We start from the raw sequence: 18800 nt of genomic DNA, 5'->3' as shown, positions 1-18800 counted from the left end.
ATAGTTATAACAAAGTTATTTGGCAACACCCCAAGCCAGTGGGTAGCCCTGTGATAACACAGGAATCTGCTACCATGGATATAGGAGGGGATCCATGCAAAATAACTAAGAAGACAGCAACAAGTATTGGCAACACCTCTCTCAGAGGATAACCCAAACTGATTGGAAATATGTTATCATGAGGTAAGTACCTAAGGATCTATGCCTAATACTTCTAAATATAAGCTAAAAGTTACATGCAAGTTGTTATAACATATAAGGCTTATTTTACACTTTCGTACTAATGGACATCACCCTTACCAGAGGATAGCACCAATATGATAAAAGGTTACAGCTATCATAGTACACCATATACGGGATCTATGTCCATAAAATACTACTAGCGTAATCACAGCAAATATGAACCATAAACATAAGATGTATCAAGCAGGCAAAAAAGGGGAACATATTAGAGAGATACTTATATTTCATTGCAACATGTAGTAAAAAATTTTGCAAACAGAGATCACTCTGTTACTTGGTTTCCTAAGGAGTGTGTTCCATTTAGAAAGTTAGACTCGATAGTCCAAAGATACTTATCAAGTGACTCCTGGATATTCAGTTCTCCGTTACGTCCTTATATCATAGCCTGATCTGGATACAACAACTTGCTTCTTATGGGGATTCCCGGACTGTATTTCCAGCTAATATGGTTCCAAAGCTGTGTTTAACATTTGCATCGAGCAAACAAAGTGAAGCTTGATTCCCAGCTGTGCGATAGTGACGTTCCACGCCAACGGCCGTTTCACCCCCCATGTGACTTAGACGTCATTGGGGCTCCCTCAGGGCGTACTTTTTGCTTATATTTAGAAGTATTAGGCATAGATCCTCAGGTACTTACCTCATGATAACATATTTCCAATCAGTTTGGGTTATTCTCTGAGAGAGGTGTTGCCAATACTTGTTGCTGTCTTCTTAGTTATTTTGCATGGATCCCCTCCTATATCCATGGTAGCAGATTCCTGTGTAATCACAGGGCTACCCACTGGCTTGGTGTGCTGCCAAATAACTTTGTTATAACTATATTTAAGGTTATTATCATTGCATTGTTAGCAACCAATGTGAGCTGGCCAGCTTTTTCTATGTGTTTTTTACATTTTGAAACACTTGATCTTTATTCGCACTTGTAATAAAATTCATTTATTAACTATCTATGTGTGGTTTGATTTAGGGGGCCCGGCCGCTGATCAGGTTGCGCTGGGGTGGGGAGCACCATTTTTTACATATATAAATTGAATACTTTATACCTCTTATTAAAGAGTAAACATTTTTTGGAGTGCTGAAATCCCTGTCTTTCTTTGGAGAGGACACTACTGTGTCCTCTTCGTGTCTCTCTCTATTGAAATAGTGAAAATATATATATATATATATATATATATATATATATATATATAGTGACCTTGAGAAAAGCCCAGGTGTTGGCTGAAACGTCGGATATGCTCACTGCAATAAAATATTGAGTTGAAAGCTCAGTCTTCATAAATTAACTATTTGAATACAAGGACTTGGTGAATATATTTTTTGGAGTGCCTATTCCATTATATATATATATATATATTTCTTTTCTTTTCTTTTATTCTATTACTAACGTTTCATTACCAATAATGTGTTCCTGTCCATCTGCTAGATACATCTCTCTTACATTTCTTTATTCAAGCCTCTATTTCTGTTCAACAGCGACAGCTTGTGGTTAATTTGTAACAATACTACACTGTATCTACAAGTCTTGCAAACCATACAGAACATAGTGGAATACCTCCTTCACCAGTAGCTCTATTTCTGATGTTATTCAAATACTTTAGTTTGTCAACTATTTTGAAATGTCTTTCTACATGTTATGCAGATGTTGTACTTTATCTGTGGAAGATAAGAGTTTTGCTTGGTTTTATTGCGGTTTAATGATTAACTATCTGCAGGTCTTAATTTGTTTAACACCGTTTCTAGTGATACTTGATTTTGAAAGCTCCTTTATGTGTGTTGGAAGCATTCGCCGCACTGACGCTATTTTGCTGAGAGGTGACGTTTCCACATCTTATCCAATAGCCGTGCAGGCTATCCGGCTTGGCGCCAGTTGGAACGCGCTATTTGCTAAAAGGTGAAAACATTACTTCACAGCAAATGGCGTTCTGCCGTGGGCTGCCTGAGAAGCTCTGTGCGGCGAACGCTTCCAACAAATAAAGGAACTTTCAGAATTAAGTTTTTTATATTTCATGACTGAAAGTCCCCTTTATTTGTTCGAATTGTAAATCCTAGCGTTTCACAAACACTAGGATTTACAATCACTTTAAATATGTCTGAATACTTTTAGAGACCATACTATTCTGAGCGATGTATAAAACAGGGTAAGTCATCAAGTCTTAAAGGACATTAAAGTTATGAAAGTATATTGCAAGGTTGTTTTACTACACATTATTTATTGTATCCCCTTTTATATGTAATTAAGTTTATTTTATTTTATATTCATAGCTGGAAATGTACACTGTAGACTTCTCAAGGCTAACACTGCTTCATATATTTCTCTAATTGGCTTCAGAAGATAACTGCAAACAACTTTCACTTTAAACTAACTTAAAGACCCTGACTAGCTTTGTCTGCTTTCTATGATGAATTCAAAATACAAATAAATCAATAAATGAAAAGCCAGTCTTATTCATTGTAACCAATGTTTTTTCGGTTTCAAATAATGAGGTAATAAGAAGCCATAAATAAATTTAAAATGAAGGGAAAAAGATGGCCAAGACTGGATTTCCAGAGATCATTATAAGAAATGTCTGTTTTTTTTGCCTTTTTTAAGAGCATTGTATAAAATATGTTGTGGATTTTAACTAAAGTAAATAAATAAGTAGTTTTGTATATATTCAAAAATAAATAACTTTATTAACTCATTTAATGAGAATTTCAAGACACCTGGCAGTTTGTTAAAGAGACATGAAATCCCACATTTTTCTCTTTCATGATTTAGAAAGACCATGCAACTTTAAACAACTTTCCAATTTACTTCTATTATCTAACTTGCTACATTTTGTTGAAAAGCATATCGAAATAGGCTCAGTAGCTGCTGATTGGTGGATGCACATAGATACCTTGTGTCATTGGTTCAACCATGTGCATTGCTATTTCTTCAACAAAGTATATCTAAAGAACAAAGCAAATTAGATAACAAAAGTAAATTGGAATGTCATTTAAAATTGTATTTTCTATCTGATTAGTGAAAGAAAAATTTGGAGTTTCATGTCCCTTTAAGTCAAAATTTAATAATTTTAAACTTTTATAGCAAACCCTTTAAAATGAGCCCCATATGGCCAGGTAAATAATTAAAATAGATTTATTTTGCAATGATGATATAACAACCTCAAGGATATAAAACCATATCCCTTGATCATGTGAACATATAACTTATGTTCTAAAAGCAATGTGATATTGTTACTGATATTAAAACCTTTTAGGTTATGATGTTGCACAAGCATTATTTCATACAAGATCCTATATAGCTTAAACAACTCTTACTTTTTAACATAGATAATTTAATGGTGATACATTATTTTTTCATGTTAATCCATTTGAATATAAATTATCTAATTTTCTAAATCATTTTGCATCTAAGTACAGCAAATTCTATTGTCTGTCTTCCTTCATGTTTCCTATACCAACTATTCACTATCAAAAAACCTCAACTCCTTGAGATTAATCACTGAAATTGTGATTTCTATTGGATGCAGTCATTGAGCTTTTGGCCCATATTTATCAAGCTCCGTACGGAGCTTGAAGGGCCGTGTTTCTGGCGAGTCTTCAGACTCGCTAGAAACACAAGTTATGAAACAGCGGTCACAAAGACCGCTGCTCCATAACCTGTCCGCCTGCTCTGAGCAGGCGGACAGACATCGCCGGAAATCAACCCGATCGGGTTGATTGACACCACCTGCTGGCGGCCCATTGGCCGCGAGTCTGCAGGGGGCGGCGTTGCACCAGCAGCTCTTGTGAGCTGCTGGTGCAATGCTGAATACGGCAAGCGTATTGCTCGCCGTATTCAGCGAGGTCTGGCAGACCTGATCCGCACTTTCGGATCAGGTCCGCCAGACCTTGATAAATAGAGGCCTTTGTGTTGTTTCCCCACATAAAACATCAGACAACAGAGATTATGGACAGCAGTATATTTCAATAAGTAAAGTAACCTTTACCTTGGCTCTCTCTACAGTGACATTAACACCTTTTATTTATAACACTGTTGCCATAAACAGATTTATGGACAAGAGAATTCTGAACTGGAAAGTCCTGAAATTAACTATATTGGGTTTTTTTTATATTATAAAATGTATGTATTGTAAGATCTCTGAGGATCAGGATCTTGTAGTATTGATTTATTTTCCTGATTTCCTGTACTTCCTTGTATAGCCCTGAAGACTATATTGGCATATTACAACTAGTGATGTCGCGAACCTAAAATTTTGCATTGGCGAACGCAAACTTCCACAAAAGTTCGCGAACCGCCATAGACTTCAATAGGCAGGCGAATTTTAAAACCCACAGGCACTTTTTCTGGCCACAAAAGTGATTGAAAAGTTGTTTCAAGGGGACTAACACCTGGACTGTGGTATGCCGGAGGGGGATCCATGGCAAACTCCCATGGAAAATTACATAGTTGATGCAGAGTCTGTTTTTAATCCATAAAGGGCATAAATCACCTAACATTCCTAAATTGTTTGGAATAACGTGCTTTAAAACATCAGGTATGATGTTGTATCGTTCAGGTAGTGTAAGGTTTTTTTTTTTTTTTAAATGTACACTACTGTTTTAGCAGATATGAATTGCACTGGTGTGACACTGTGCCCTGGCAGGACCTGGAACGCACACGTGTGAGGGAAACTGACTGCTAATATTTCACAATAAAAAAGGGTTGTTTTTTTTAAATGTATGTACACTACTGTTTTAGCAGATATGACTTGCACTGGTGTGACACTGTGCCCTGGCAGGACCTGGAATGCACACGTGTGAAGTAAACTGACTGCTATTATTTCACAGTAAAAAAAGTTTTTTTTTTTTTTTTTTTAAATGTACACTACTGTTTTAGCAGATATGACTTGCACTGGTGTCACACTGTGCCCTGGCAGGACCTGAAACGCACACGTGTGAAGGAAACTGACTGCTATTATTTCAAATTAAAAAAAGTTTTTTTTTTTATTTTAAATGTACACTACTTTTTTTCCGCAGATATGACTTGCACTGGTGTCAGACTGTGCCCTGGCAGGACCTCAAACGCACACGTGTGAAGGAAAATGACTGCTATTATTTCAAATTAAAAAAAGTTTTTTTTTTTTTTTTAAATGTACACTACTGTTACACCAGATATGAGTGGTGGCACTGGGCAAGTGGGCACAGTATATGCTGTGAGCCTGAGCTGGCAGGCAGGATGCAATTAGATTACACAGGGAAAAAATAAAAAAAAAAGCAGACTGATGTTCTAGCCCTAAAAAGGGCTTTTTGGGGTGCTGTCCTTACAGCAGAGATCAGATGAGTCCTTCAGGACTGTAGTGGACACTGAATACACTAGCCTAGCTATCGATTTCCCTATTAAATCATCAGCAGCAGCTACACTGTCCCTCCTCTCACTAAGAATGCAGGCTCCGAATGAATCTAAAATGGATGCTGTCCAGGAGGTGGGAGGGTCTGGGAGGGAGTGTCTGCTGCTGATTGGCTGGAATGTGTCTTATGACTGTGAGCTACAGGGTCAAAGTTTACTCAATGATGACGAATAGAGGGCGGATCGAACATCGCATATGTTCGCTGTCCGCTGCGAACGCGAACATGCTATGTTCGCTGCAAACTATTTGCGGCAGAACTGTTCGCGACATCACTAATTACAACTAAAGTTTATTTTTTAAAAATGTAAAATCCAGTCTTGTATTATTGATTGTTAATGACCTTGTATAACTGTAGTGGTAGTTGTGCTAGAAGCAAGAATATAAATCTCTAAAGATTTAGGCAGATCTGTGTGTATCTTCAAAACCTTGTGATATATTCTGGATTAAAGGAGGTGTGCTCTATAAATTTTATATTACTGAAATGAATTAGTGGCTACGTGGAATTAGGAAAGATATGGGGCCCGATCCGATATGCAGCGTCGCCCGCAAAAGCCGGCGACGCCGGTTTTTGCACGTTTTTGGTTTCCTATATACAGCGCCGCATCTAAATGCGGCACGTATATTTCACCCGTCGCTCGCAATTTTTACTCCCATAAGCTAACATGGGACTGCGTCGTAAATCGGTATCCAATATCCAGCGCAATGCATTACGTGGCGAAAATGGAGAAATCTTACTCCATTTTCACCTCGCCATAAAATGCAGCCGTAGCAGGCCTTGCACTGAGTATGGGAGCACCGTAACTCCCTAAAATGCCTGGGAAAAAAAAACCTAACGCATGCGCAATGTCTATCTACCTGTCAACCGCAATCCCCCACCGCAATAACTAATAAAGTGTATTAACCCTAAACCGCCATAGCCCACACCGCAATAAACCTATTCTATTATTAACCCCTAAACCGCCATAGCCCACATAGCCTATTAAATCTATTAACCCCTAATCTGCCGCCGCTAACGTTGCTGCCACTATAATAAAGTTATTAACCCCTAAACCTAAGTCTAACCCTAAAACCCCCCTAACTTAATTATTATTTAAATAAATCTAAATAATAATACTATTATTAACTATTAAGTATTCCTATTTAAAACTAAATACTTACCTATAAAATAAACCCTAAGATAGCTACAATATAATTAATAATTACATTGTAGCTATTTTAGGATTTATTTTTATTTTACAGGCAACTTTGTATTTATTTTAATTAGGTACAATAGCTATTAAATAGTTAATAACTATTTAATAGCTACCTAGTTAAAATAATTACAAAATTACCTGTAAAATAAATCCTAACCTAAGTTACAAATACATCTAACACTACATTATCATTAAATAAATTAAATTAATTAACTACAATTAGCTAAAATTAAATACAATTAACTAAAATAAACTAAAGTACAAAAAAACAACACTAAATTACAGAAAAAAATTACAAGAAGTTTACACTAATTACACCTAATCTAATCCCCCTAATAAAATAAAAAAGCCCCCCAAAATAATAAAATGCCCTACCCTATACTAAATTACAAATAGCCCTTAAAAGGGCCTTTTGTGGGGCATTGCCCCAAAGTAATCAGCTCTTTTACCTGTAAAAAATGTTTACAATCCCCCCCCAACATTACAACCCACCACCCACACACCCCTACTCTAAAACCCACCCAATCCCCCCTTAAAAAACCTAAAACTACCCCATTGAAGATAACCCTACCTTGAGCCGTCTTCACCAGCCGGGCACAAGTGGTCATCCGATCCGGGCAGAAGTCTTCATCCGATGGGGCAGAAGAGAACATCCAGACCGGCAGAAGTCTTCATCCTATCCGGGCAGAAGAGGACATCCGGATCGGCAGAAGGCTTCATCCATGCGGCATCTTCTATCTTCTTCCATCCGACGAGGAGCGGCTCCGTCTTGAAGCATCCTTCTAGCACGACGACTACTCGACGAATGATGGTTCCTTTACATGACGTCATCCAAGATGGCGTCCCTCGAATTCCGATTGGCTGATAGGATTATATCAGCCAATCGGAATTAACGTAGGAAAAATCTGATTGGTTGATTTAATTTAATTTGATAGAAAGACGGCTCAAGGTAGGGTGATCTTCAATGGGGTAGTGTTAGGTTTTTTTAAGGGGGGATTGGGTGGGTTTTAGACTAGGGGTGGGTAGTAATGTTGGGGGGATTGTAATTTTTTTTTTTTACAGGTAAAAGAGCTGATTACTTTGGGGCAATGCCCCACAAAAGGCCCTTTTAAGGGCTATTTGTAATTTAGTATAGGGTAGGGCATTTTATTATTTTGGGGGGCTTTTTTATTTTATTAGGGGGCTTAGATTAGGTGTAATTAGTTTAAACTTCTTGTAATTTTTTTTCTCTGTAATTTAGTGTTTTGTTTTTTTTGTACTTTAGTTTATTTTAGTTAATTGTATTTAATTTTAGCTAATTGTAGTTAATTAATTTAATTTATTTAATGGTAGTGTTAGGTGTATTTGTAACTTAGGTTAGGATTTATTTTACAGGTAATTTTGTAATTATTTTAACTAGGTAGCTATTAAATAGTTATTAACTATTTAATAGCTATTGTACCTAGTTAAAATAAATACAAAGTTGCCTGTAAAATAAAAATAAATCCTAAAATAGCTACAATGTAATTATTAATTATATTGTAGCTATCTTAGGGTTTATTTAGTAAGTATTTAGTTTTAAATAGGAATACTTTAGTTAATAATAGTAATATTATTTAGATTTATTTAAATAATAATTAAGTTAGGGGGGTGTTAGGGTTAGACTTAGGTTTAGGGGTTAATAACTTTATTATAGTTGCGGCGATGTTGGCTGCGGCAGATTAGGGGTTAATAGATTTAATAGGCTATGTGGGCTATGGCGGTTTAGGGGTTAATACTAGAATATGTTTATTACGGTGTGGGCTATGGCGGTTCAAAGGTTAATACTAGAATAGGTTTATTGCGGTGTGGGCTATGGCGGTTTAGGGGTTAATACATTTATTATTAGGAGTGAGAGGGGGGATTGCGGATATAGGGGTATACGTGTCGGGCTTATTTTTGGGAGGCGTGTTAGACAGTTACGGGAGATTTAAAATTTTAGTTTGTTTTCTTAGGCGCCGGCAGTTTCTAAAGTACCGTAAGTCACTGGCGACTCCAGAAATTTGTAGTTACGCTCATTTCTGGACATCGCTAGTTTATCAGACTTATGGCACTTTAGGAACTGCCGGCGGGGTATATGTAATACCCCGATGTGCGAGGTGAAATTACAGGCGGCGCGGGTTCCCTCGCTTGCGCTGAAACCTGCGCCGTATATAGGATTGCGCCCATGGTGTCTAATGACTGGAAGGTTTTGTTCCTGAAGTGTTTAGTAGTGGTCATTGTCAGCTGTACATAATATTGTGTCTGTTAGTGTTTAGTAGTGGTTAGTGGCAGCTGTTCATAATATTGTGTGTGTCAGCATTTAGTAGTGGTCAGTGGCAGCTGCACATATTATGTGTCCCCGTGTTTAGTTGTTGCGAGTGGCAGCTGTATATAATATTGTGTGTGTGTGTAAGTTTTTAGTAGTGGTCAGTGGCAGCTGTACATAATATTGTTTGTGTTTCAGTGTTTAGTAGTGGTCAGTGGCAGCTGTATATAATATTGTGAGTGTGTAAGTGCTTAGTAGTGGTCAGTGGCAGCTGTACATAATGTGTGTGAGTGTTTAGCAGTGGTCAATGGCAGCTGTTTATAATATTGTGTGTGTGTTTAGTAGTGGTCAGTGTTTAGCAGTGGTGGGAGGCATTTATGTATGTAGAGTTTGTACAGTAGAAATAAGCACTTGGGCATTGTTACTGTGTGTTGCCTTTTGTTTTTCTGTAATGAGTGATTTTGTTTTCTAGTAGTTGGGTTATTTGTGTCTCGGTCAAACAGTAGTTCAGGCATTTTATTGATTTGTGAGCAGGGTGTTGCTTCAGCTCACATTAAGTGTATGTGCTCTTGTTTCAATAATGTGTTTTTTGTGTTTTTTTTCCTTCCTTGATTTCTAGCCATGGAACACGATGTGCTGGGGAAGTGTCTGCTGTTGCCAGTAATAGTGTCTGTGGAGCAGGAATTGCTTACAATTCAAAGATTGGAGGTAAAAAGAACATTGTATAAGCTGAAGTGGGAAGAAAGGCAATGCAGAGTGTGTTTCTTCATATCTGTAGAGGAGAAAAATGGTCTCCAAGTTTTATCACATTTGGTTATCATAATAAATGTTTAGGTTCCTCATTGAAAATGATAAACAAGGGTGATGATTGAAAATGTTAGGATAGCACAGTGTTAGGGTTAAGGTTACCAGCAAAACTATACTACAAAGTCTTTATAACAATATGTCTTCCAGAAAAAAGGTCTTAAACCTGCAACATCTTTACTGTGTATCATTTAAAGAGACATTTAACACTAAAAGTATTTTATGTACCTCCCTCTAATTTATGAGTGCTGCTATTTTGGAAGTATCTGATGGAGACTTGCTGCACATGTGCAAACACATCAGCACTGGAAAGCATTGAAAGTTGGATTTCCACATGGTGGCACCCATGACTAGAGGGAGGTGGGAAATATCCTCAATACTATATTATTTTATTATTATTCTTTTCTTTCCAATGGCATGGAAAGTCCACAAATCCATTCTAATTACTAGTGGGAATTCAACTCCTGGCCACCAGGAGGAGGCAAAGAACACTCCAGCAAAGGTTTAAGTATCCTCCCACTTCCCACAATCCCCCAGTTATTCTTTGCCTTTGTACATCAGGAGGTGTGCGAAGATGGTGTTTGAAAATATTTAATCCTTTAATGGGTAGTTTCCCTGCAAGCAAGGATTGTGGCAATGCTGTGTCCACATAATCCTCTGTAGTAAGAGTTGTGGTGGCTTTTAGCAGTTGGAAGTAGGTGGGGTAGTCCTTGCTTTTCTTCCAACATTTATGCTAACCCCTATATAGAAAATCAGGGATAGTTACTCTGCTTTTCTTTTTCTTCAGGTCCCTGTCAGAGGTCAGCTGAGTCTGTCATACCTGAGAAGCTGTTCCTGCCCGGCAGCTATGTTCCACAGGTAAGTGCTTTTTACCTTCTAGGTTAGGATATGGCACTTTTGGGGGTTAATATCCCTCTTGGTGGAAGTCTGGGGATAATATCTCTTCATATTGGGGATAATATTTTGGGCAGCAGGTCCAGGGCACTTTTCTGCTTGGGAGATTTAAAGCAGCGGTCACCAACCAGTGGTCCGTGGACCACCAATGGTCCACGAGAAGATGGTGGTGGTCCGTGACACCATCAAGCAGGAATTAATCTCCTCTGATGGTGTCACCCCTGTCGCGCCGCAACTCCTTCCTGGCTGGACACCAGTGAAAACCGACAGAGAGGTTAAATTACAATCTCCCTATGCACGTTGCGTAGTACTGCGCAACTTGTGTAGCTAGATTGAATTTTTAACTCCTCCCGCCCGGTGTGCTGCTCAAAGGATGCTTCCATTCTAAAACCAGCAGAGCTTGGTATAGTCTTGGCTTGAAATAGTGGAATTAAATTATATAAAAAAAGAAAATCTTAAAAACAAAATTCTTATATTTCATTTATTTTCTTCTCTTTACCTGTCTCTTTGTAGTCGTTTTCTTAATTCCTTCAGATGGACTTGAATCACTTTTTGTGATCCTCTCGTCCATCTTCTTTTTTTTTTTTTATCATTAAATATTAATTATTTTTCATTCTATTAATTTTCCCGTCCACAAAGCCATTCCACCTGAATTCCAGTAATTACCATCCAGCAGATCAGCCATATCCCACCAGTATTATAGTAATTGCCAGTAACATCAGTCGTGGTTAGCTCACATCCATATTGAGAGCTTTCTGATATAAATTTTTTTTTTTTTTTTTTTTACAATGTTGTGATTTTATTTGGTTTATATTATATTTCAAGCTCTAGCAAATAGTTCCACAACTCTGTTGATATTACTTTTTTAAACTATGTATTATACGTATCATGCCACAAAACTAACTATAATACAATACTTAATATAATAATTATTGGTACTACTATACAATAAAATTATAATGTGTACAATATAAATAATATAGCTTTATAATTGTAGGTACAAATAAAACATATTTGCACATCTGACACACCCCAAGGCAGAACATAGAGTGATCTGAGATGTCATCGCAGAAAATGCAGCATGTCTGCAGAAAGAACAGCAACTGTTAGCACTTTATCTTTTCAGTGCTGCTCCACATTAGGCTGTTCTTTTTAAACAGAGCTGTTCTCTGGCTGCATTGTATAAGTTTTCCTTAACACAGTGCATCCAGAACAAAGTGCTGTTTGAACAGTCAAATATGCAGTAGTGCTGTTTTCCTCTGAATGTAAGAGGTTCGTATTAGCAATGCACCTTTTTAATTACTACATTTCTATGTTAGACTAAGAGAAAAGGAAACAAATTAATTCAAGAGACATTTTACAATTACTTTTTATGTCTGCAGCTAATTTGTAATGCAATTTTCAACTACTGCACTAGATTATACAACTTTAAATATTGCTTTATTCTTCAGTTAACCAACACATTGCAATTGATCTGGTGCTTTAGTGTAACTGACAAATTTACAATTTTATTTTATTTAAAAGTGACCTGCAGAAAATTTTTCACTAAAACAATTTCATCGCAGAAAATGAAAAAAAGTTCTGTCTCTGGGCTGACACAGAGGAGATAAATTACATAAATCTACACACACATTTTTACTGATATGAATGGAGCAAATAAGAGCAAATTTAGCTCCTCTTGTGATTAAAGTATCTATTTTCCATTTACTTGTCCAGTGTCAGAGGCAGGCTTCCACATCTCTGATAATAGTACAAGTAAACTGGCAGCTTCTGTAGTGAGGTGTATGTCAGCTCCATGGCTGAAGAACGATAAACTCAATGGGACTATTTTTTTTTAATTTTTTTTATATTTTTTTTTTTTTTTTTTTTTTTATATATCTTCTAGATAGGGAATTTTTTTTTTTTTTTTTTTTTTATTGAGGTACTAATGGCAAGAATACAAGTAAAATAAGCATACAAGACATCTTACAATACAGTTCAAAATGTAAAGTGTACAATCCAACTGATATATGTAACATTACATCTTGGCAATTTATCCCATAAACAATTAACAGTTTTAAACGTCAGAGCTAATACCGAATGCCATATCAAAAGAACACCTTCCATATTAAACTAAGGAGGCCACTCTTGGACCTAGGTTAAGAAAATGTATAGGGGAAGGTTTACTGAAGTAAGGAGACCACTCTTGGGTCCCATTATGAAGACCTCAAGTTTTATATTTTATAGTCTTATAATAAAGCCGTTAAAATAGACAACTTAATAAAAATAAAGTTAATATGTTGAACATTACAACCATTAAAATAAGCATAAGTGGAAACATGGAGTGGTGAAAGGGCAACAAAGAAATAAAGCCACAAGCAAATCTAAAGCCACTATCAGATCACATCGCACAACAATATACGTGGCAGTATACGGGGACATACCCAGAGGAAAAGGCATAAACACTAGGGTGGATGTTCAAAATGGAGATGTGCTGTATACCCTTGCTAGAAGGTTTAAAGGGAGCTCCTTGTATCCTATATAGGAACTGCTAGCAGAGAGGATGGTAAGGTAATTAAAGATTTAGTGACTGAAAGGTACTCTCCAATCACGCCAATACATACTCGGGTTCCCACACAGGGAGATTTTATACATATGAAATATCTAATTGGGGAGATTGTTATGAGCACTAGGCTAGAAGGGAATACCATGACCAAGGGGCACAAAGTTACAAATTATTAATAGTTAATATGCAAAAGCTTAATGTACTATGTATACATGATAGATAGTGGAGTTTGCTCTTATAACTGCCTTAATGGGGTAACCTTGACTTAGTTTTTAATATGTGGTGAATTGGTTGTGGCATCCTAGTAAACCTACCTTCCTGGCATAAAATGAAAACTTAGGTAGCTCCATTACTACAAAGTGCATCACAATGGTGAGACATATAATCTATCACAATCACAAAATAAAATAACTATTCCAATATTCTAGCATATCAGTTAAGAAAATTGGGGTCAATTTAGAAGTGAGAAATACCAGGCTATTATAAAATGCAGTAATTATCGAGCATGATAATAATACTCATACACAGTGATATATCACCTCATTCTGTATCAGTCAGTCTCAAGTATATTTTACATTTTGTGCCCTCAGGGAAACTCCGGAATAGTGTCCATCATATGAGGGAAAATCTAAATGGATTATGGTAGAAGGCAATGTCCATTCCCATGTCGTGGGTGAAGTGGGTATTGACATGAGAAAGTCCACCTATAGTTCCTAACTTTCAACCAATTCCAGACCTTGGAGAGGGAGAGCCTTGCTTTGTGCTGTACATTTTCAGCCGTTGTACTAGTATCTCTACAGCACAGCGTCTCTTGTTGCTAATCGAGGTCTCCATGCGGTAACCTACCGGGTTTAATCCTTGCTCACAGATTTGTGTCGGGTAGTGTGGGAATAGTATAGAACGCTTCTTTTGCCTATTAGATGAAGATGCTCGTCTTCCAGCACATTGCTTTGCCTGTTGGGACAAGTGATGCAGAACCCTGTGAAGGCCAGCTCTACGGCGATTTCTTCTGTTAAATGATTTCCGCCTCGATGTCTGTCTGTTTGCGGGTAAGGAAGGTGCAGGAATTCCAATGCCCCCCAGGCGTGGCAGGAGCCTCGCTCCCCTAGCTGTCTTCAGACTACCGGAGGTAGGTTTTGGGGAGACCGGTAATACCGGAGGGGATTTAGATATCAAGTCTTTTAGGAAAGCTCCCCATATAGGAATAAGCCCATCCTCGGTTATCTCTGCTTTGTTGGGGTTGTACAGGGCTCCAGTGTTTTGATCCGGGATCTGGTGGGTGGCGTGAGTGGGTGATCCCAGTTTAATGCTAGAGGGAGAAGTGGCCATAAGACTTGTCAGTGTGGTCGTGCAGTAACCCTGCTTACCGCCATCAGCATGTATCACACTGCGAGCATCCGAGTTTAGATCACAAATCAGCACCTTCCTAGTGAGCGGTCTGTTAGTAACGGCACATGGCTGCTGTTTGTGTGACACTTGGGGACTTAGGAGTCGGGGCCCCAAGACTCCATCAACCCCCCTTAAATTGCAGGTAGAATGTTCCTCTGGATCGTTAGCTTGGTCAGTCAGCCGGATAGTGCCAAAAGCCTTTCTAATCGTATGCAATAAAGAGTTATGGTGTTGATCCAGTAAATATATCAGCTCAGACAATAGCATTGCACCTGTCTCCATATTCCAATTCTTCCTCTAGTTGCGGTTGTATCTAGCAAGATAGTGGACAGTTTTTATCCTATTACAGGATATCGTAACCCCAGAATTTGGGGGGGGGGGAATAATTTGCGGCAGCCCCAGACCTATGTTACACTCCCCACACAGGACTCAACTTAAAATATCTGTTCGTTGTTGCGTCTTGCAGGCTGCAAAATGGCTACCAGGCCTGTGGAGAAGCAGATGACATAGCTGTCTCAAGGAGCATAGGCAGGAACTTCGTCAATTCATCCGCTCTCAGCTGCTATCAATTCTCAGTTAATTAATCTCACACAGAATCGTGAAAATATTGGGTTTTGAAGAAATATAACTAGTAAAAAATCTTCTAAACTTTAGGAGCTTCACTGAGACGCATCCTACCGCATTGAGATCAGGCTCCGCCCCCCTTTTTTTTTTAATATATTTTTTATTGAGGTTGAAAATCAAAAACTATACAGGATTGCCTTATGAAAAGCCAAAGTGAAACAGAATATAGCAATTAACAATATTGTTATTAAGATATTCCTTGGTATAATGTTATCATAGTATAATACAGCATATCTGGCAATATTAAACACTGACAAACCTCAATTTTTAATTATGTGGGAGATTTAGTTTCCCCTTAAACATTTTTTTAACTAAAAGTCAAATATAGATTCCCCGAATTACAAACAGTGGCCTGTTTTGGACCACCAGGTATATATACTAGACAGTAGGGGGGAAGCTTTAGGGGAAACAACAAAAGGGTCACTCTTGGAAACTCACAAATGATTTATTTAAATAGTGACTGTAAAGCCTGGATCAAATATATAGCACGTGGCAGAGGTCTCTGGTGAAATCCATATTAAAAAACAAAATATTCAAGAAGGACCTAATATCCAACCAAAATAATTAAGCCCTATTAAGATATGCTTGTTTTAGATATGGTATGTAGATCCGGCTTACTTATAATATTGAGTAAGTTATGCTGACCATTCTTGCTAAGGTAGGTGAAAAAAGTGAGGTCAGCACTATGATAAAGAGTAAGAATTACGGTTAAAAGTAATAAGGGTTGCGGTATAGGCGAGAAAAACCGTGCAAGCAGTCCTGATCTAGAAGGCCGATTATGTGGTGGTGGGGGGAGGAGGTGGTCGTTCAAATGTGGCAGGTGATACATGCTTACTAAAAATACACAGCGCATTATTTTAATGGATGTGGGAGAGGATAGTAGTTCAAAAACTTTAAACCAAACATCAGTGTTACAGTAGTGCTTAATGTAGGCACCATCTATATAGGTGATATAATGGTGATGAATCAATTTCAATATGTGAAAAGGAACAAAGTAGAGGGTTGTTATAAAATAAATGTACAGTTGGTCAATGAAACGCCTGTACCACACTATCTCCCGCCTGAAGGGGTTCCGCTCTCCAAAGACGTGGGAGAGCTCCCACCACCCCATAAAGAGGTTAGCGTAGGAGGGGGCAAATTTGGCCCCCATCGCCGTCCCACGCCTTTAGAGAAAGAATTTCCCCTCAAACAGGAAATAGTTGTGGGTTTGCCCCCTCCTACGCTAACCTCTTTATGGGGTGGTGGGCGCTCTCCCACATCTTTGGAGAGCGGAACCCCTTCAGGCAGGAGATAGTGTGGTACAGGCGTTTCATTGACGATCTCCTTTTCATTTGGGAGGGTTCCCTATATGATCTGGAGAAGTTCGTGGAGGGATTGAACTACAACACTGTAGGTATCAGTTTTACCTCTGAGATACAAGAACACAGAGTAAACTTTTTGGATATTACGTTAAAGGGAACAGTAGGTCACAAGATCACCACAGAGACCTATCGTAAACCAATTACAGGCAACTCTTTACTGCACGCCTCAAGTTGTCACCCGACAGGGGTGTAGCAAGAGGGCAGTTCATCCGCTTAAAAAGGAATTGCACCAGTTATAGCACATATGAGAAACAAGCAGATGAACTGTCAGACTTTTGGAGAGAGGATATCCAAGGTCAATCATTACCAAAGAGAGAAATTCTGTCGCGAAGGTCAGCAGAGTTGATCTTCTGAAACAGAAAAGGGACTAAAGAGAAAGCTGATAGAAAATCACATTTTTGACAGAGTACTCTCAGCAGTACACCCAGATATGCCAGATAATTAGGAACAATTATCAGCTATTGTTAGCTGATGATGCTCTTAAAGAAACAGTAACTGAAGGCATCAGATGCACTTACAAAAGAAATAAAACGATAGGCAATATGATTGCACCTACGAGACTAAGGAAAGAACAGACAGATGGGTCTTCATGGTTAAGACTTAAAGGGACAGTCTAGGCCAAAATAAACTTTCATGATTCAGATAGAGCATGTAATTTTAAACAATATTCCAATTTACTTTTATCACCAATTTTGCTTTGTTCTCTTGGTATTCTTAGTTGAAAGCTTAACCTAGGAGGTTCATATGCTATTTTCTTAGACCTTGAAGCCCACCTCTTTCAGATTGCATTTTAACAGTTTTTCACCACTAGAGGGTGTTAGTTCACGTATTTCATATAGATAACACTGTGTTCGTGCACGTGACGTTATCTGGGAGCAGGCACTGATTGGTTAGACTGCAAGTCTATCAAAAGAACTGAAAAAAGGGTCAGTTTGCAGAGACTTAGATACAAGATAATCACAGAGGTTAAAAGTATATTATTATAACTGTGTTGGTTATGCAAAACTGGGGAATGGGTAATAAAGGGATTATCTTTTAAAACAATAAAAATTCTGGTGTAGACTGTCCCTTTAATGGTACCTTTTTAGGTGCAATCATCTTTCCTGCAAAGCCTGTGAAAGAGTAACCATAGGGGATACTTTTAGTTCCCTGGTCACAGGAGAAAACTTTCAAAAGAAATTGTGCCTGAATTGCAGGTCAACCTTTGTAGTGTATCTGATCTCATGTACCCACTGTGCCCTCCAATATGTAGGCCTCACGACGAGGGAGGCTAGGTTCAGGTTCAAAGAACACTTGGAGGACATAAAAGCTGGTGTTCTAACAACTCCATTAATTAACCATTTTTCAATCATTCACAATAAAGATAATACATTTTTTTCTTGGACCATTATAGAGAGAGTACCTATTCAGACCAGAGGGGGGGGGGATAAGACCCTAAAATTGGGCGAAAGAGAGGCCTTCTGGATATTTCGTTTAAAAACGAGGATTCCAGATGGCCTCAATTCGGAATTCGATCTAATAAACTTTTGGTAATTCATATAATATCATTGTCAGGTGTCCACTGACTAACCAATTACATTTTTGCTTCCCCCCCATCCCCTCCTTCTCCTTCCCCCCATTTAACAATTTTTTTTTTTAACATTTCATTAATTATTCAATACCTCAATAATTTAATATTTCAATACTTTAATATTTCAAAACTTCTTTATTTAAAAACATAGTTAGAGCTCGGGACTAGCCTAGTTAATGGGTAGATATATAGATAAGGTGACATTATTTCCCAATAGGCTAAGAGTGTCAAATCCCTTACTAGGACCCCAACACCTGTGACTATTTCAGTACTCAACCAGTTAATAATAAGGGTTAATTTTATTGAATGCAATTTACCCTGTGTTGGCATGATTTGAGGTGCAGGGGTTCATAGTCCCTAGGTTGTGGTTTGCAATTAGTAGCTCTTCACTAGTTGATCAGGTAGTTCCTGTTGGTTTATTCTAACCAACATATACGAGGTGGCAAAACACTAGATCTGTATTGTGCAGATACTCCTCACACGTTACTTTGTTTACAAACATCACACGTAATATATGGGAGGGTACAGCAAGCATA

At 38.0% G+C, this 18800-nt stretch overlaps 1 protein-coding gene across 1 annotated transcript in view; it reads left to right on the top strand.

Moving 5' to 3' along the window:
• PCSK4 (proprotein convertase subtilisin/kexin type 4) overlaps positions 1–18800 on the top strand; it is a 277432-nt gene that overhangs the window by 60104 nt on the left and 198528 nt on the right. The window contains exon 7 of the mRNA XM_053700025.1: positions 9697–9785. Coding sequence (XP_053556000.1) covers positions 9697–9785 — 89 coding nt within the window. The remainder of the gene's footprint in view (positions 1–9696; positions 9786–18800) is intronic.

Source organism: Bombina bombina, chromosome 2 (assembly GCF_027579735.1).
Source record: "Bombina bombina isolate aBomBom1 chromosome 2, aBomBom1.pri, whole genome shotgun sequence".
NCBI classification, from domain to species: domain Eukaryota; kingdom Metazoa; phylum Chordata; class Amphibia; order Anura; family Bombinatoridae; genus Bombina; species Bombina bombina.
This window is presented reverse-complemented; position numbering and strand designations above follow the sequence as displayed.